The sequence below is a fragment of the Anopheles arabiensis genome, chromosome X (assembly GCF_016920715.1).
Source record: "Anopheles arabiensis isolate DONGOLA chromosome X, AaraD3, whole genome shotgun sequence".
Classification (NCBI taxonomy): domain Eukaryota; kingdom Metazoa; phylum Arthropoda; class Insecta; order Diptera; family Culicidae; genus Anopheles; species Anopheles arabiensis.
This window is the reverse complement of record NC_053519.1, coordinates 17350683-17370944: the sequence shown is the minus strand read 5'-3', so window position 1 is coordinate 17370944 and position 20262 is coordinate 17350683. Positions and strand designations below refer to the sequence as shown.

Here is a 20262-nt window from a genome sequence, read left to right as displayed (position 1 = left end):
TATATTTTGGACTTTGCAAGTTCTTATTTTACATTAAAACATGGATTAAAGTGTGTTATTTTGCGTTATTCCGTAAATTTATTCTATGATTCATTGTGTTTTCGACATTTTTGATGATGAAAATTAAGAAATCTTTATTTTTTTTAAATTTTCACATTAATACCTCATTAGTCGGCATCGCGAATAAATGAACACATTTTAACAGTCGTTTAAAGTTCATTTTGGTTTAACCGAGTTCATTTCCCAAGCGCCACAGATTAAGCTTAAACGACTGGAAAATTGAATATCCATAGTAAAAAAATGAAAGCTCCACAGCTTCATTGGTTTGATCAAGAGATGGCGTATTACAACTCATCATTATATTGCTATCCTTTTCTTGCAATGTGTTTCGACAAGTTTCATCTTATCATGACCTATATAGCCTTCTAACTTTCTGAGCAAAAATCTATGTGAATGGTCGTGTGGTCAGATACGTGGGTATCAACACCAACGACCATTACTCAAATCTCATTCGCCTCAGAGCTGGTGGTTTCCGTTGGAGTTTAGTATTTAAACAATCGTATCGCCGTTCTAGTTCTAGTGATGCATAACTTCAATGCGAAACCATACAACAGTACAGAGGAAATGAGAAAGCTCTCCTCCAAGCGATGAAGCTCTCAACTGGTTGGGGTATCCCACCAACAGATAGCGCCACCAGGTATTTTGCTATTTTTAGAATGCATGAGTCGTTTGCCGCCTGCTAAACGAAGTCTTTCTATATTCCGTTTAGGTAGAGAGCTTGAGCCGTTTAGAAGCCGTTTAGTGGTCTTTTAGTGGATTTGTGGCATTTGGGTTGTTGTTCATTCCTGTTAAAATAAACGACCGTCAAAACAGTTAACGACTGCTCGATATCGCATACAGGCAAACACGGGGAAAAAAATCGAGCAGTATAATTAAACGACTGTTAATTTGTATTGCATACGCTCTTGACAGTCGTTTGTTTAACGGCGGCATAGGACCAGTCGTTAAAATTAACAAATGAACTCAATGCGATCGCGATGCCAAATTCTAGCAATTTTTAACGACTTTGGTTAATTTTTAACGACTGTTAATTTTAAACCATTTCTTTCGCGATGCCAGCTATTATCTACGAGCCGCATGGACAATTTACGTGAGATTAGAACTCATACTCACATGATTTTAAATTTCGTGCACAAACAAATCATCGAATCTTTTGTAAATATATCTCATTTTTTCGATAAAATCAATAAACACACAAAAATGCACATAATAACAAAGACATCTGTACTATTTTCTAAGCTTTGTGTTCAGAAACAATGATTAACGGTTCTAAAATGACGTAAAGTCCCTCAACTATGGCGACCCCTAAAGGCCCTAATCCACCACCTGATATTTTTAATCCACCTTGGGTTAACGGTTCTAAAATGACGTAAAGTCCCTCAACTAGGGTAACTGTACCAGTTTTCGGCAGGCTAGTGCAGCAGTTTCACAAAAATTGCTCACACATCAATATTTTTCATTATTTTTCTTGAAAGTGTTGTTATTATGGTTGATAAACTATCATAGTATGTTACAATATTTTTTATTTGCCGGTTCAAAGCCCTTTTTCATAAATATTCGTGAAAATGCAAACATTGATTTTGCTCCTATTTTCGGCAGTTTGTTCCTATTTTCGGCAGGCTGTGTTCCTATTTTCGGCAGCGCGAATACGGGTCAGAAAATGTTTGTATCAATCTGAATATGTACAAAAAATGTTTAAAGCAATTTAACACTCTTACTTTGCTAAGATAGGTGTTTAAAACCACTTTAATTATTAATTTTATGTTGCTTATTTTGGCCCGTTTTGACAGCCATTTTGATGCGACGTTTAAACAGAGCAGCCATTGACAGTTTGATGATTATAGCGTACGGTGCGAACTGGCTTACAAATATTTATTTTTCTCTTAAGTTAGTGCATTGTTTGTCGTAAAATTGGTGATATTTGGTACAAGAAAGGTCATATTATTTGTCGACATACGCATTTTAGTGTTCTGATCAATTTTAAAAGGAATATTCAGCCAAATTTAAAGTGTGTTATTGTTCCGAGTTTCGGCAGGAGCCCACAACATTGAGCTGTCAAAAATGATCATTTACTGTGTACCTATTTTCGGCAGCATTTAAAGTGAAAAATAACTTGTTTATCGTGATTTTAAAATTCCGAACAAGTTAGAATAAATTAAATAAGCATAAAATCTTTTATATACACCACTTTTTCATTGTTTTACTGTTCTGATTCTCTTAATCACAAAACCTGCCGAACGATTGGCTGACAGCAAAGCTGCCGAAAAAAAAGCACAATTTATTTGATATTTTGAAAAATACGTAATGAAATGGTGTGAAACTTCGTATGTGAATATCAAATAAGTACACTTTCACTGCAAAATTGTATTTTGTGAAATTTTTTACCGCATTTGTGCAGAATTTAACGTTTTTAGCTACCCTGCCGAAAATAGGTACACTGCCGAAAACTGGTACAGTTACCCTATGGCGACCCCCCAAAGGCCCTAATCCACCACCTGATATTTTTAATCCACCTTGGGCCACGGTGTCCCCGCGGGCCAAGGTTTGTTAAAGAGATGAGGTGGGGAGATCTAGAGCATTTTGATAATCCATCACACGACATAAGTTATCCAGGATGCAGGGAACGGTCAGAACATCGCCGCATGCAAGGTGTGTTTATTTAGAATGTGAATTATTAGCGCGTTTGCCGGGCGCCACCACAGAGTATTGTTCTGTCAAATCGCATACAATTTTCTATATCCCCCCAGCTCTTCCCGATTTTAATACCGGAGCCCGAAGTATTGTTATGTGAAGTCCTGAAATGTCAATTTGCTCTGTAGCACTTAACCTCCATATATCCATACACCTTGGCCGAATGCAATTTCACCGCATGCTTTTGTATAGGATTTGATGTTGTTGTACACAGTCCTTGATTTTGTCACTTGCGTGGCCTTTCCGGGAGCCATTTGCCGCCATTTCTAAAGCGTCTTTAGGGGCGCCACAAAAGTGGTCCCTAATTTTTTATGTCGCGAACGCGTTGGGTTTCGTGAGTAGGTAATAAGGAACTTTATTTTACACTATATTATGAACGGTTGCGCACGTTCGTCCGAGAGGGTTTCACGTTGAGGAATTTTCGAGCGCGGAGCGAAGGAAGAGGTCTGTTCGCTTTCGAGGTTGGGTCGCAAGAGAGAGAATGTGCTCGCTGACAGCAGGAAGTGTAGCGCTGGACACGCGGCGCACGTCACTTTGACACATTCGTGTGCCTGGTGAGTGCGCTCCACGGAGATCCGTGTCTTTGTCCCTGGATGTCACGATCGCTCACGATTCTCACGCCAGATGGCGGTCTGGTCGCTACAGTACTCCCCTCCTAGAGCGGTGTCACCGGTAACGTAGAGGTATGATGACCTTCCGCTGAGACCTGGTGACGCCGGTCGATACCGTCTGGTCGTTGCGGCGTAGGATGGAGGGTGGTGGGGCGTCGACGGTGGCTCGGTCGGTTTGTCTCGATGTCGTCGGGTGCGATGGTGGTGCGGGTGTCGTCTGATTACGCACTGGTTGTTCGCGTGGCGTCGGTTTGGAGGCTGCGGTGGCGTCTCTGCGGTCCGAATTTGCCTGGACGTCCGGTAACGGCAGAGTTTCCGAGTGGTCGGTTATTGGCGGCAGCAGGTTTGTCGTTAGCCCTTCCCACGAGCACTGCGGGGCCGGGGTGGCTTCCTCTTCTGCGCCATACGCTGGTTTTAAGCGGTCGATCGAGACCAGCGTTGGCTGTCCACGTAGGAGTATCTGAAAAGACTTAGGATTGCGTGTAAGAACCTTATATGGACCGTGGTAAGGTGTAGTTAGTACAGGTCGGACGGTGTCGTCGCGTATGAACACGTGAGTACACTTGTTCAGATCGGAATGCACGAACGGTGTGCGGTTGGTATGCCAAGCGGTGCTTTGTGGTCGAATGCTGCTCATCGTCTCCTCTAACGTTTTGGCGAAGTCGGATTGGTTGGCGAGGGCATTTTGCGGTTTCGCGATGAAGAATTCTGCCGGGATGGTCAACGTCGTTCCATACACAAGTTCGGCTGGCGAGGCGTTGATGTCATTTTTGAACGTGGTTCGTAGCCCAAGCAGTATTAGCGGTAGGTGTTCGCTCCATCTTGCGGTGTCTTTGCAGGTGATTGCTGCTTTAAGAGTGCGGTGCCACCTCTCGATTATTCCATTTGCCTGCGGGTGATAGGCTGTCGTACGGATGTGTTTCGTTCCTAGGGCTTTCGTCAACTCTTTGAACAAGGAGGATTCGAATTGTCTCCCTTGGTCCGTTGTTACGTGCGCCGGAACTCCGAATCGGGCGATCCAGTGGAATAGTAGTGCTGATACGACGGTAGATGCGGTGATATCCGAGATCGGTATTGCTTCTGGCCAGCGAGTAAATCGGTCGATTATCGTAAGGCAGTATCGGTTACCGTTACTGATGGGAAATGGTCCAATGATGTCTACGTTGATATGACTGAACCTCGCTGTTGTTGAAGGGTACGGTATCAAGGGGCTTTTGACGTGCCTTCCTACCTTAGCGCGCTGGCAGGCTAAGCAGTTCCGAGCGAAGTCCTGGGATTCCTTCCTTGCATTGAGCCACACGAAACGCTCTGTTATTAGTCTAGCTGTGGCGCGGGCTCCGGGATGACTGAGATCATGTACGGCGTGGAGAAGTTGTGTTCGAAACGATCGGGTGATGTACGGTCTGATGATACCTCCAGGGCAGTCGGCGTAGAGTGACTTGGGGCTTCCCGGTATTGGTGTCTTCTGCAGGAACAGGTCCGTCTGAATTTTCCCACTGAGAATGTCGGAAAGTTCAGGGTCGCGCTCTTGTTCTTCTGCTAATCGCTCATAATCGATGGTCGGTGTCGCGTGCACTGTCTCTATGCGGGAGAGCAGATCGGCTGTAACGTTGTCTTTTCCGGCGATGTGACGGATGTCGGTGGAAAACTGGCCAATGAAGTCTAACTGCCGGGCTCGTCGAGGTGAGGCATTGTCGTGCGTTTGTCGGAAGGCGAAGGTTAGAGGCTTGTGGTCTGTATAAATACAGAATTCCCGACCCTCTAGCTGGTATCGGAAGTGTCGTATGGCGAGATAGATGGCGGTAAGTTCTCGGTCATAGGTCGAGTACTTTTGCTGTGCCTTTTCGAGACGTTTCGAGAAGAAGCCTAGTGGTTGCAGGTCTTCGTTGGTGCGTTGGTGAAGTACGGCTCCGGCTGCGAAATCTGAAGCGTCGGTCCATAGAGAAAGTTCGGCGTTCTTCACGGGATGTGCCAATAACGTTGCACGTTTCAGTTGCTCTTTGCATTTGGCGAATGCTTCGGAAGCTTCTAGCGACCAGGTTAATGGCGTTCTGTCCTTCTTTTGTTACCTGGAGTCATCTCGAGAAGTATACCTTGCGTTTCCAGGGCGTGCGGCAGAAAACGTCGGTAGTAGTTTATCATGGCGAGGAACTTCTTCAACTCCATAATCGTCGTTGGCTGTGGCAGCTCGCTGATGGCTTGGACTCGATCGGGGAGAGGACGAATACCAGAAGCGTTGACCAGATGGCCCAGAAAGGAAATCTCGTTCCGGTAGAACTCGCACTTGGCTGGATTGATGGCTAGTTGGTGCTTCTCCAATCGTTCGAAAAGTTGGCGTAAGTGTTCGTGGTGTTCTGCCTCGGACGTTGATGCTACGATCATATCGTCGATATACGGGAAAACAAACTCGAGTCCTCGTAGGACATCATGGATAAGGCGTTGGAATGTTTGCGCTGCGTTCCTCAATCCGAAGGGCATGGTAGTGAACTCGTAAAGTCCAAAGGGTGTCGTGATGGCTGTCTTCGCTATATCATCCGGATGAATTGGTATCTGGTGGTATGCTTTGTGCAAATCGACCTTGGAAAATATGATCTTGCCTTGCAAATGCATCGTGAAGTCCTGTAAAAACGGTAGTGGATAACGGTCGGGTACGGTTTTTGCATTTAGGGCGCGGTAATCACCACAAGGGCGCCAGGTGCCGTCGGCCTTTTTTGTCATATGTAGCGGGCTGGCCCAGCTGCTATTCGAGGGGCGACATACTCCGAGCTGGACGAGTGATTCGAACTCTTTGCGGGCAGCTGCGTACTTTTCGGGTGGTAATCGGCGAGGTCTTGCGAATGTTGGTTGCCCCGTCGTTTCGATTCGGTGCGTCACTTCGGACTGCAGTAAGGTGCCAGGAGTGGATAGTGCAGTTAACCCGGGAAATTCCTTTAGGAGAGTGGCGACCGGTGAGGTGGAATCACATACTTTTACAGTTGGTTCCGATGGGTTTTGGCTCGGCACTCCGGTAGAACGTACGTTCGTTAAGGCGTCGACAAGACATTTTTGCGCAAGTCCACGAGCAGATGGAAATGTTGGAGAAAATCGGCTCCAATAATCGCTGTCCCCACGTCTGCGATGATGAAGTTCCAAAGGAAAGATCGGCGAAGTCCCAAATCGAGAGTATAGAGCGACTCTCCGTAAACCTGGATTGGTGTAGAATTAGCGGCGAACAGCTTCATGGTGGAGGGTTTACTCGGGACGGAACTGTGTTGTCGAGGGATTACTGAAACGTCTGCACCGGTATCGATTAAGAATTTGATGTTAGTTTTTGGATCGGTTATTACGAGACGATAGCTATGGGTCGAAAGTACGTGTATCTGTTGAGGTTGGCCTCTGGTTAAGCGTCAATCGGAAGCACTGGCCGAGTTACTACCCTGCCGCCGACTGTTGAAGGAGCAGGGGGGACGACAGTTCCGCGCTGCTTGCCCGTACTGCGTGTGGTAATAGCAGTGTCCGCTGGGTGTTACCGCATCCTGGTTCGGTTGACGTTGCCGGGTACGTGAGCGTGGTCGCGCGCGTTCTCTTTCGTTGAGCTTGCTCAGTACGGCGTCCAAGCGCTGACCTAATTCCGTTACGTGCCGAGAAAGACGTTCGAAGTCCTCGTTGCGTACTTCGTGGATGGTTTGGTACGGGCCCGTTCGGTGGTATAACGCGAACGAATCCATAACAGAGTCTGCTACTTTAGCTCGATCGTTGGTATCCGTGTTAGTGGCAATAACGGCGGACTGGACGTATGGCGGGAGACGGCCGATCCACAAATCTACCAGCATAGAGTCCGTCATTGCTCCATTTGCGGCGCGGCGCATCTCCGCTAATAGCTGCGATGGTTTTCGGTCCCCGAGGTTCATTTCGGCAAGCAGACGATGCAAGCGGCTTCGTTGCGACTCTTCAAAGTGCTCAATTATTGCACGCTTTGCTACCTCGTAACGGTCCGTAGCGTACTGTCGAATGTTCTCCAACAGGGGGCGAAGCTCAGGAAGGACACGAAGCGGTATACGCGTTCTAAGAATGTTAAAACGGCGAATATGTTGGTTCGAGGCGATATTCCACGCATCGAACCAGTTTTCCAATGCGAAGAAAAAGGTTTGAATGTCAGTGGTGTCCATCTCCGGTGGTTTCAGCTGCATGGCATTCAAAGTGTCAATCTGCGATTCGGGCGGCATAAACATGGCGTCGCAGGCGGACGGCCCTGCTACGCGCGGGGTATTCGGAACGGGCGGTGTTGGTACGTGAGGCGATTTGGATCCACTCGCGGCTGGATCGGCACTCGGGGTTACGCCATCGGGAGTCGATACGTCGCGGACCGGCGGACTGTGCAACATCCTTACGACTAAGGTTAGTTAAAAAAGGGTGGATCTTACCTTAGTGGCGGGGCGCAGGCAAGTCCAGCTGAGGTTGGCTAGGTCGATCCTTCGGCGAAGAAAAATCCGCACACGCGGTCGATCGTGTTAGGATTAGTCGCTCGTTGGCTGCGTTCGTCGATGACGGTGGTGTGAGAAACGAGGGGCGATGATCTTCGGTGGCGTTCGGTCGATGGTGTCGGCGAGAAGAGAACGATGGCTGCGTGCGCTGACGACGTCTTCGGTGCACGGTCGAAAAAATTCACGAACGTAGCTCGAGCAAAATTCTGACGCAATCCGCTCGGCGTCGGCCTGCGCACCTTCACACACACACACCCACACACGGTGCACACACAAAAACCGCGTGGGTCTGGAGCGCGCTCGGCGGTACGTGTGAGGTTATGATCGGCGGGTGCGCAAACACGTACGGGTACCAAAATGCTCGGCGGGTGTGCGACACGGCGCGGGGTGTGTCAGCAAAATGTTCGGCGATCGCTCAGCACCGAGAGGAAACTTTTCCGCTAGGATCGGTCGCTCCGTCGGGGAAAAATGTTCCAGAACAGTGTTCTTCACTGTCGGCCACCTTCGGTGTCGATTTGCACTCACGTGGGTTCGGGGTTTGTGCACGGGGGTTTTTTTCGCTGGCTGCGCTTGCGTGGTGCCTCCTTCGTGGTCGGCCGCTCCTCGATGACGGGGGGGGGGAACGTTGCCGTCGGTCCGGACCGTGGAACAATGGAAACACGTTTTTTCCGGCTGGACACGGTGTTCGTCAGTTTACCACTCACTCACTCGCGCACGCGATCACGTCGGGGTCACCAGTTTTAGGGGCGCCACAAAAGTGGTCCCTAATTTTTTATGTCGCGAACGCGTTGGGTTTCGTGAGTAGGTAATAAGGAACTTTATTTTACACTATATTATGAACGGTTGCGCACGTTCGTCCGAGAGGGTTTCACGTTGAGGAATTTTCGAGCGCGGAGCGAAGGAAGAGGTCTGTTCGCTTTCGAGGTTGGGTCGCAAGAGAGAGAATGTGCTCGCTGACAGCAGGAAGTGTAGCGCTGGACACGCGGCGCACGTCACTTTGACACATTCGTGTGCCTGGTGAGTGCGCTCCACGGAGATCCGTGTCTTTGTCCCTGGATGTCACGATCGCTCACGATTCTCACGCCAGATGGCGGTCTGGTCGCTACACGTCTATCTACTCCAGCTCTAATTTGTGCAATGGTAGAGACATTAAAGGTATGTAAATTAAATTTATTATTTTTGGAACTCCATTGCTTGAAATTTGGTGTGAGCAGATTCTGAACAACGGGTTTCTGCTTTTGACAACTTCCAGATGAAGGACAAGAACAAAAAAGTAGAATGCTTTTTGCGTTCTAAAGGATCGGAAACATCGGAGATATCTCCTCAGGCAATTCCCCTGCGTCGCCGTACTCGTTGGGGTCCTCTGGTACCAAATATCGTGACAATCCCCAACCCATGTCACCAACCCATGTCTACCACCCAGCCGGATGAGAACCCGTCTCCGGGGGCATGTACGGAGAGAGAAGTTACGGTCAACACCCAACGTTTCCGCTTTATTCCTAGAGTTGTAGCACGGAAACTAGGTGTAGCTAAGCGTCAGACGGAAACGACGGTTGTGATTTCGTACCAACCGGTGCCCCAAACTCAACAGGACGGGAACCGGTGTCTGGTGACGCCGATGCAACAGACGGCCAAACGGCCGATTGCGGAGCGTTGTCTGATCGAACCCAAGCGTGTACCGTTACCGAAAAAGAAACGGTGCTTGGTGATCCCTGATCGCCTGCCATAAAAATAGGTGACCTTAAATGGAGATAGTGAAGTTGGGCGGAGATCGAATGATATCTAATAATAAACGTCAGTTAATTTAACATCGCTTGATTTTATTACGATTGCCTCTACGGTTGAACATATTTGCTTAAAACTTACGTATTGTTACTAAACTAAAGCTAAACACTAGCAACGGGACGCTTGTGGCAAAGCCTGCAGTACGAAAAGGTTTCGCAAAGGGTAGTCTAATCTGGAGCATCAACACTCTTACGTAACAGGTTACTAACGAATGCCACACAGAGGCGATAATATAAGCAACTTTTAAAGTGCCTTTACACAACCTCAAGTTTCGTGTTTCATTCGAACATCTTGTTACAGAAACCAACAGATGCGTACTCAACCACAGGGCGCACCAGTGAACAATATAGTACTACAGCTACGACAAAAACCGATTCCGAAACACCATTCATGGTTCAAATCTAGATCGTATCTTGATTTGGCTTCTTGTTCAGGGAGTACTAATCGATTCATTCAAAAGCTGCATCATTTCTGGATGCTTTTTCAGATGTACCTGCTGATCAGGTGATTGGCTGGTATTATTGAATCCGTTCGTAGCGGCGGCGTACGTCCCGACACTCATTTTCCTAACGTACTAGATGGTTGCTACAGTTATTTGCCGCGGCGTTGTAGGACTGGGCTCAAGAAATGTGTTGCCATCGCTAGAAATTTCTTGTGAGCGCCGTACGTCCCCGCTACGAACGGATTCAATAATACCGGCCATTATCTCAGTGAATCACAAAAGAACTCACCGAATTGACCAACACAGTTGATACATGTTTGGCAAAAAAGGAATACTGTTGAGAATAGCACTGGACTTGAAAAACCACGAAAATGATCTCTGGAGCTTCTAGAAGCCATCTTCCAGAGGATGAACTATGAAAGCATTGTAACATAAGTATCCCTGGCCTGTTTGATTAATTGTTCAGTAGTGCTTTCCACTCCAATCTGCACCATATATGTCCATGAATTTGAGCATGTGAGTGTGAGCATAGGTTTAATAAGTAAATTTACATACCTCTAATTCGGTTCACTTCGGATTTCTTCCAAATTCTTCAAATTATGCGTATTAAAAAATTAAACTTTGTTGGACAGATAGTCAAACTTACATTGATGTTATTTTATTAATTGGTCCACACCGTGACCGTGGATTCACGCAAAACTGAGCAAAGCGTTATGAAAAACGCCAACAAAACGCTCAGACACTTCCCAACAAAAGCGTGCATAGCATCTTGGCTTTATTTATCCAAAAACTATAAGTTACAATCCAATTACAGTCCAGTTTCAACGATACGTAAATCGACACAGACATATTCAATAGTCTCATTCCTATTGGACCCATTCTACGCGTTCGGATCTTCTTCGAAGTTTAATGTGCTTTTTAAATGCCACGAGGACTGCTAGCATGAGCCAATGGGACCAATGCGCAGTTGGTGGGCGGGAGTGTCAAATTCCACGAACAATATGAAACGTACAGGTGCATGGAATCACATTCGCATTCTTTTTGTCCGTAAAACCGCTCCTCTCGGTTTCATGAAGCATCGAGTTTTGCTTACAGTTGCAGATTCACTACGTTGTGTCTGTTTGGACGAAACAAATGCATGCGTCCGTATCCACAGCAGCTCCAGTTTGGCAGAACTTGAAACTGCGCGACGAGTTACGATCACATCGATACATATGCAATAGCTGTAATTCCTGATTAAGATATGTATGTTCCACAGGGCGTCCAAACTCCGTGAATACCCATGGAAATCAGACACGAGTAGTATCGACGTGGTAGACCAGGACGATAAAGCCTGATGCGATCCTACTCTCTTCCAGGTTCGTATGGTCAAAGCTCAGAGAGAACGAATCGCTTCGTGCCTATCTTGCCATCCATGTCAAAGTAAATTTAAAGTGTACCTTTCGGTTGATTTGGATGATTGCTTCCGGACAGTAGTGGCATTTAGGCTTCGCTTTCAACTGGCTACAGGCTTATCTACAGTAAACCTTATCATCTCTTCGATTGTACTGATTGACTAGCTTCGTCTTTGAAGCAACCATCCAATTCTACCTGCTGCTACCTTCAGAGTGAGAGAAAAAGGATAACATAGATCACCAACTACAATATGGTAAGTGTTATGTATGGTCCAACCTGCTGTTGGGAATTATTGCGCTACCTGGCCAACCGCCTTTTGACGTCTGTCATTTTCGGGCGCGCCTTCGGGTTAAGCTTCGCTTTTTACGCACTCCCGCTCTATCTTGAAAACAAACTTAACGTGAATAAAACTTGAACCGAATTATTAAACACAAAATACAACAGTAAGAATGTCCTTTCCTACCTGAAGTATGCTCCTAAAGCGTTGGCGTTAACGCAAACCCTCAGATCACAGCGGCCGCGACGGAAGAGCAAGATCATGATGTCACCACTTGCATCGACATGTGCCTGAGTAAGCGAACGGCAACAGTACCAATACCCTGTTCGAACACAGGCGCTCCTTCTGCTTACGCCAAAACGCATTAAAGAGTGCCATGTAACGATGAGCTCGGGACGCAGCAGTGCCCTCGGGATGAAGTTATCACCGTTTCGGGGTGCATATCTACGAGCTAGAACTTCCGGATGGTCGTAAGACTGTTCGAGAAGAACAATAAAAAGAAGCAAGATAAGAAGGTGCCGTAGCAATAGGACCTCTAGTGATGTAGAGGTAGCCAATTTGAAATTCGCGGTTCAACAGTTCAAAATTACACAATAGATCAGCAGCAGCAACAGCAGCAGCAGAAACATCAACAGCCCTTTTTATGCCATGTCCTTTGGCATAGCTTTGTTGGTACGCGCTCAAAAACACACCAAGATTCTGTGGGAACATTATTCAAATACATTAATAAAACTCATTTGTTAAAAATTATGCAGAATGCCTATGATGGTACAGGTTGGAAAATTGTTACAGCAAAGCTTCTCTCTGCAAAACAAAATCGAATAAGAAATGATTTGACAGTGGTCATTCAACTTCAAAATGTCATGATAAAAAACAAAAATGAGTACGTCTAGGTCCATGTGGAAAAAGCTGGCAAAGAAAAATGTTAGATATTAAGTTTAAATTTACGTTAATATTTAAATAAGTAAAATAGTCTCAAATGTATCTATAAAAAATAAAACAGCAGCAAAATTACAACATTATGCAAGCATGCCCGCCGAGTGGTGTACAAGTGGTACACTTGAAATAGTTTTGTTACGTTTGATATGCTCGTATTACTTAAATGTTGGAACATAAAACTGCGCATGATTTTTAACATCTCAATAACGATTTAACATCTGCTTAAAATTTGTATGAGCTTCTGAAAAAGGTAGTTGTCATTCTGCGGGATGACTGCTTGCCGCATTCTCTTTGGTATCTTACATTTGACATATCCAGGCAATGAGAATCTGCAAATTTGCAGCCTGCGTTGCGCATTCTATTTAAAGTTGTACTCATCCGAATCCAATTTGCTTTTATGATTTTTGTGAGGATTTAAACAACTTAAGTAGTCTTATAAGCGCAAATGAGCTTAAAATTTGAGAGAGAGAGAGAGAGAGAGAGAGAGAGAGAGATAATGTAGCATTCTTAAAAGGTTTGGGTATGAATCCCCAGATGCAGCGAGTCCGCGAGAAGCATATCACAATGATGAAAGCTTTTGGACACCGGAGCGGGCGCTCGACCGACTGAAAACAGTGCTGGGTCGAGCTCTAGCGCATCACGGTAATTAATTCAGATGGCACCCCAGATGAACTTATTGCTGAACTGCATGTACTTTGAGCGTCGTCGTGCCTGAAAATAGCGGACATTCGCTGCATGGTTGTAGGTATTACAATAAGTGAGGATGGAGTTATCGGTTCGATTCTTTTTCTTTCCAATAGAACGTTTAATGTCGAATTTAAGAATTTGTATCTAAAGTAATACGCCCGAGCTGTTATTTATCAATTAAAAATGTAATACTTTTGTTTCTGCCATTGCGCCTGTTAAATGCATTTTCCGGCTATTTTTATTTGTGAATCTAGTGAATACAACATTTTCCAGTGAACATTCTTCACTCGGCCTAGATAGGCATGTTGATGACACGTGTTTCAATCTCCTTTTTTTGCTACGGAACACTCCAGCTCTCTTACGTCTTTTCCTAAAAACGTATCCGTTTCTGTTAAGTTACTGTATCTGGCTTCTCCATTTCACCTAATTGTTCCAAACGTGCTCCGGCAAACCATATTACCCTTTCATTCTGTATGATCCCTTCTTTTTATGGATAGCAATATTCAGTGAAGACGACCAATTCCCGTAAGCATTCTTCGCTCGGTTTAGATAGGCATGTTGATGACGTCGTGTTTCAATCTCCTGTTTTGCTACGGAACACTCTAGCTCTCTAACGTATCAGCGGTCGTTTCTGTTTATTTACTCTATCTGGCTCCTCCATCTCGCCTAATTCTGCCAAACGTGCCGATGATACAAACCATTCTACCCTTTCATTCTATATTAACCTTTCTTTTTTTATCGATAGCAATATTCATGCGGTCATTTACTCCCTAAAATCTTATCCCCTAACTCGCTCCATACAAAAATGCGTTTGTATTCGATGCGCGACCCCTAACGATGTCTAGAGCTTTGGCGGCCTCCTCCCCGGCCCATCCTCGTGGCAACTTACCGCCCATACTTCATCGCCGTAGACGTTGTGGTGGCGGTGGGTTTGTATGTGGCGCGCGGATTCACCAGCAGACAGTTCATCGGCTGCCCGTCCAGCTGACGGTTGTGATAGGCGTCCACCGCCCGCTCGGCGTCCTTCAGATTGCGGTAGATCACCTCGGCTATGCCCGGACGGACGAGACGTGACTCTAGCAGATCGCCAATGTCTTCGAACAGCTCCTGGTTTTAGGGAGATGGTAATTGAAAAGTTGAGATTTGGAATAAGATTGAGATGATGAAATTTGCATCTGCTTTGAGCTGTACATAGGTACAGATTGGAGTTGTCAAGAATTCAATGGCAACGGCACGCAACTTAACCACACGTATTCGATCATAGTGGGCTGCGGATCGAAGTAGGCAGCACATGATTCGATATAAACGACCCGAGATTGAAAAGTAGCTGGAACAGGGTGTAATAAAAATATATAGACAGAGAGATCAGGGAGAATGTGACCCGCGATGACAGCTAATTAATTAATTTATGATTTTGGCTATTTTAATCAAAATTATAGTTTTGATTTTTTAAATAGAACTATATATTTAACTTTAGAAAGCCGTATAACATTTAAAAAAACCTTTTTAGTTTAACAAAAAATCAAAACAAGATATAAACGGCCCTTGGCTAAAGTTAACGCCATAATGACCCCTTACAACGTTGCTTGTTAACCTCTCTACCCTGTTAACCTCTTGGACAAAATGCCCAAGCAGTTCTCGGGCTAGGTGAGTGGGTTTTACAATTTTGATAAACAGTGCCAAGCAGTCTGGGTAGCCCAATGATGTCTCATTCTTAAAGGAAACATCTTATTTATTCAAGATTTATGACGTTACGATATAACGTGAGTGCGATATTACGTAGATTTTGCCAATTGTTGACAAATTTGGAGAGGCAAGCTCATACTTCAAAGCATCATCATCAGCAAAGTATGTTACTTAAAGTAGTTAACAATGAAATCCAATAGCCGAAAATTTCAACGAAAAATTTGTTTTCATGAATTGTTATTTAATTTTGAAAACAGAAATAAAAATTGATAACAATATTTGGACCTATTCCCTCCATATCGCTTGCGAACTGAAAAAGATCCTCGATATAGATGAACCGAACATTAAGTTGTTTAAAGAACAACGAACAACAAAAACTTTAAAGAACAATGAGGAGAGCCTACAATGACGGATATATTGTACAAATGACAATGTACTAATTTTATAAACCACTACTATTCCCCTTACTACTATTACTTCTCATACTTCACGGCATATAGATCAATATACTAAAGCAATGCTACATTTGCTACAAATTTCCACTGAAATACTACATTGGTTCTGTATTCATGGTATCAATTAGCAGAATGCTGCAATTCAGAAAACCACCTGAAAAATAACATCGACATTTAAGGACATCATAGATTATAATCTATGCTAGCGTTCTGTTTGAACTCAGCAGCGTTCAGTGGCACTTAACTTAGCTCAACATTCGGCCTTCCAATCGTAGCTACAGAAAACAACCATCAGCACAAATCAACGTACAGTCTGTTCCCGAGTTACGCGGTTTCTGCGTTCCCGAGGAATCCGCGTAAGTCGAATATCCGCGTATGTCGAATTTCAAGTTTTTTGACTAAAATACTATTGATTACTCGGAGTTTTTGATTTAATTTAGTTCTTTTATACACTTTATCATTTATTTGAGATAATTCGTGCACAAAATTCTAATATTTCTGGCTTTTAAGCGGTTTCAATTTGTTAGCCAAAATGACATTTATACCTAACTTGAAGCAAATTGTACTGATTTGACATTTAATCTGTCAAATTTAGAAAACCGCGTATTTCCGAATCCGCGTGAGTCGAGCACCGAGAGTAACTCGAGAACAGACTGTATCTCGGTGACCGCCTGTAAAACGAACCAAATATTGATGCAACGGAAAATGTTTTCTATACACTTTGGTGTGAAGTTGCTGGCCTGTAGTAGGTTGGGAACAATATACAAAACAACCTGTTAATTGAAAATACACTGCTTCGCGCGCAATCCGCGCCAAACGCAAATTCGGCGCAAAATTCAAAATTCGCACTAGCTTTAACAGCTCTAGATTTACATATATAAAGAGAAGATAAAGTTTTTTGCGAAGGAAAAGTGTCGTGGGATGTACAAGTGTGTGGTATGACGAGTGTTTCTTGTAGGAATTTCATATGACTACATATGTGGTGGGCAAGTGTTGTAGATTTGATGCCAATAAAATTATCGCAATATTTAATGACCTTTTTGCATAAGAAAATTTATATTTAAAAAAAATCTAATGTCTAGGCAACACAACGACACGAACCGTGTTTTCTAGAATAAAAGACTAAAGCAATCAATCAATTCATACAAATAGATCAATAAAAATGACAATGAAATAGTGAACTACAAATTTCTTCCCAATTGTAAGTATTAATGACTGTAATACCACCAAATTTTACAATTGAAACAATACGAAACAAAACAATACGAACAATATGAAACAATTTGAAACAATACGAAAACTGTGCAACTTAATTGTTTTTTTTTAGAAAAAATAATTAAATTTTATAAATTCTACAGCAATTGTTTAAACCTGAAAATACATGCCCACCTTTATCACTCCGTTTTCCAAAATTAAGAGGATTTTGTAAGTAAACCAATTGACTCACATTAAAACATGTGTTGCCTTCGAGACAAAACATAGGTTAATTATAATCAACATTTAACGGCAACGACTGTATAAAAAGACATAATTCATTTTTTCAGAGGCGTTTATGTTTCTTTGAGGTGGAAGCAATTATTTCACTTTTCATTCAAAATAGAAAGTCTCCCAAATGAGTTTTACGTAAAACGAGTGAGTCACCGGAAAGGATTAAACTCGTTATGAGCGGTTCCACTGTACATGAAAAAGAGCCTCCCGCATAACGAGTTTATCACATTACGGACTGAGGCACGGGAATGGATTAAACTAAAAACTTGAAAAGCATGACCATGCGATCTAACACGTGCTTCAGGTGTGTCACGATTGAAATAACACATTTCGTATTTTACCGGTTTTTTTTTTACAAACATCATTCACCCCCTCTCTCTTTTACGTACCTTGATGTCGATCTGTGTGACGCTTGGATGCAGATTGCTCACCACGATACGGTACCCAGTGGTCAGTGTGGGCGGTGGTGGAGGTGAGGGTGTCCGGGTGCGGTAGCTCTTGATCGGTGGATCACCGTTGAAATTGTGCGCAAAGATGCCCATCGACTTGTTCGGGTTCGGGGCGCGCTCGAGCCGGGCCCGCATGCTCGGCGACAGGTTGGCCGGTACGCCGGCGCCGCCGTTGCCCGTCGGTGGCGGCGAGGTGCTGGGCCGGGTGCGCAGAATGCTGCGCAGCGGCCGGCTGCTGCTGCTGCTGCTGACCGGGAGCGGCGGCGGCGGCACGCTCATGTTAGGCCGCTGGTTCACCTCGTAGTGGTCGAACGGGTCGTCCGAGTGGACGGTGGAGCTGGACGGTCGGGCTGCCGAGTAGCTCAGCATCGACGAACCGTTGCTGCCGGCGGTGCCCGCCGAAGTGGCGCTCGCGATCGTGTTGCCGGTCGCACGGACCGTGCGGAACCGGGGAAACGGAGGAATCGAGCTCGGCAGCGCGTACATATCGTTGTGCAGCGTCCGGGAAGCGTTCAGCAGTCCACCGCCGCCGCCACCACTACCAAGCGACTTGCTCATTGCCAGCCGGTCGACCTCGAGCACGCCGTACGCCTCGTCCTCGTCGTCCTCGTCGTCGTCCATGTCCTCGTCGTCCACGTCCATCAGCGAGATGTGACGGTTGCCACGGAAGTGCGGCAGGGCGGACATCGACAGGGGCGCCGGCTGTGGCACCATGCCGGTGTGTACGCCGGGTATGTACTCCGGCTCGACGTAGCGCCGGCGGTTGTGCAGCTGCACCTGCAGATGCTCGGCCGGCCCGTAGCCGCCGATGTTCCGTTGGTTGGAGGACAGGGCGGCCAATGCACCGCGCGGCGGTGACGGTGGCAGCATCAGCGCTCGAAAGCCATGCTCCAGCAGCTGGCGGCCCCGCTTCTGCTGCCGGTAGCGCTCAACCCGGCCGAGCTTCTGCTCGGTCAGGTGGTCGCGTGCGTCCCGGATTTTGGCGCGCTTGTTGCGTATGATCTTGTATCGCGCGTCCACCACCGGCCGTGGCTTGGTGGCCCCACGGTACCCCCCATTCTCTTCCCGGAATGTACCACCGCCCCGCGGACCAGCACCACCCACGGCTTTGGGTTGTTTGCCGCCAGCGCCGGCCGGTGCGGGACGGGCCTTCGGGTGGGCGACGTGTCGCTTCCGGATTATCTCATCCAGGCTGAGATTGATGTCCTCGTCCATTGGTTTTTGATATTACACTGATGGCTGCGTTACGATGTGTGGCACGGCGCTGCTGTATTGGTGTATCTGTGAGTGTGTGATGGCGTCGAGCAGCCTGTCGAAAAGGGGAAACAATGTACCAGGGAATAAATGAAAATGATATTTAAGATTTCCCTAGAGTGCCGTAAGCGCAAACTTGACACATTTACGCCGGCAGAACCCGAGCTTTAACACACTTTCCAGACTTCTAGTATTGCCGGGGCAGCAGCAGCATAAGTCCCACCGGTCATGGAGCGCCAGTATGGCGGCAGGCATTGGATTGTAGAAGTTTAAGGTTGATTTTTTCTTGGGAGAGCTGTTCTAATGGTTGATAGTGTTTGCAACGGGCTTTCGGACTGAACGCGCTGAAGACACAATTATTACACACACAAGCGCACGCGCGCATACATAGGGGCGCTCGTTTGAGGGCTTACCAGTGTTGTTACACGAACACACGCACGCACATAACCACACAACGCTTGTAGCGAGCAGTAAACTACACACAGCTACGCGAAAAAATGGCCAATTTTCATGAACAATCCTGTCACGGCGTCTCCCGCACTCTAGGTCGATACAGTAAAACGGGGAATCTAGGTGATAGGTACAGGCCAGAAAGGCAAACACATCCCAAGCCCACCGGAATCGGGACGGCCAGGGGAAAAGCAGTTTGGTGTGAAATGTTTCCGCCCAGCATTACTTACCTCCCAATGTGCGCTGTTTGACGATAGAATGCTTCTGCGGGATATCAGTACAGCTACGCCGGCAGCGACGGGACCAGGGTTTCTTCACGGAACAAAAGAATGGCTGAAGCGGTGGCCTGCCTGCTTTTCTTGAGAATTGTGATGCTTTTGTGGTTCGTTCGTGTGTGCGTGCACGGGCAATGGATGCTGAGACGTTTTCGCTCCAGCAAGCGGCTGTCAAACGGCAACCAGTTTCGTGACCTATAGCGTCCCGCGGTGCACACTGGGCTATTAAGTGGTCACATTTTGGGACAAAATTTCCCCGAACACCCGCTAAACAAATTCAAGCAGTCTGCGAGCTCGCATGAGCCTTCGCACTCCATACAACTCCTCAAAGTCCCAGTGCCGTCGCATTTAACCCTATTCAGGCCTTATTACATTGCAGGAATAATTCCGGAATTCATCTGTTATTCACACCATTTAACAGCAAAATTTGCTTGGCCAAATTAATACGGAATTATAGAAAACAAATCTATTTATGTTTTTTTTTAATTAAAAATAACAATTTTTTTACCGCAGAAGTTGCTTTACAAACCCAAGTGCCACATATCCACTAAACGACGACTAAAAGAGTTTTAAACGACTCAAGCTCTCTACCTAAACGGAATATAGAAAGACATCGTTTAGCAGACGGCAAACGACTCATGCATTCTAAAAATAGCGAAAAGGCTGGTGGCGCTCTCTGTTGGTGGGATACCCCAACCAGTTGAGCTTCATCGCTTGGAGGAGAGCTTTCTCATTTCCTCTGTACTGTTGTATGGTTTCGCATTGAAGTTATGCATCGCTAGAACTAGAACGGCGATACGATTGTTTAAATACTAAACTCCAACGGAAACAACCAGCACTGAAGCATGTGAGATT

General features: G+C 45.8%; 2 protein-coding genes across 2 annotated transcripts; one reads left to right on the top strand and one right to left on the bottom strand.

Annotated features, from left to right (window-relative positions):
* The first annotated feature begins 8881 nt into the window (after positions 1-8881).
* Positions 8882-9633, top strand: LOC120906323. The gene is made up of 2 exons (XM_040317899.1): positions 8882-8980; positions 9078-9633. The coding sequence occupies exons 1-2, from the start codon at positions 8882-8884 to the stop codon at positions 9552-9554; spliced, it is 576 nt and encodes a 191-aa protein (XP_040173833.1). The 3' UTR covers positions 9555-9633.
* Positions 9634-13542: 3909 nt separating this feature from the next.
* Positions 13543-19568, bottom strand: LOC120906461. Its single transcript, XM_040318166.1, has 3 exons — positions 19363-19568; positions 17369-18737; positions 13543-14457 (listed from the first exon to the last, which is right to left on the bottom strand). Exons 2-3 carry the CDS (start codon positions 18641-18643, stop codon positions 14236-14238), a joined length of 1497 nt encoding a protein of 498 aa, XP_040174100.1. The 5' UTR covers positions 18644-18737; positions 19363-19568; the 3' UTR covers positions 13543-14235.
* Positions 19569-20262: the final 694 nt, after the last annotated feature.

Excerpts from the sequence above, each read along its gene's own strand:
- LOC120906461 (XM_040318166.1), bottom strand. The coding sequence starts at position 18,643 with ATGGACGAGGACATCAATCTCAGCCTGGATGAGATAATCCGGAAGCGA. Across the intron at positions 14,458-17,368 it reads TCACACAGATCGACATCAAG|GAGCTGTTCGAAGACATTGG; the intron begins GTACGTAAAAGA and ends CCCTAAAACCAG.
- LOC120906323 (XM_040317899.1), top strand. The coding sequence starts at position 8,882 with ATGTCACGATCGCTCACGATTCTCACGCCAGATGGCGGTCTGGTCGCT. Across the intron at positions 8,981-9,077 it reads CAATGGTAGAGACATTAAAG|ATGAAGGACAAGAACAAAAA; the intron begins GTATGTAAATTA and ends GACAACTTCCAG.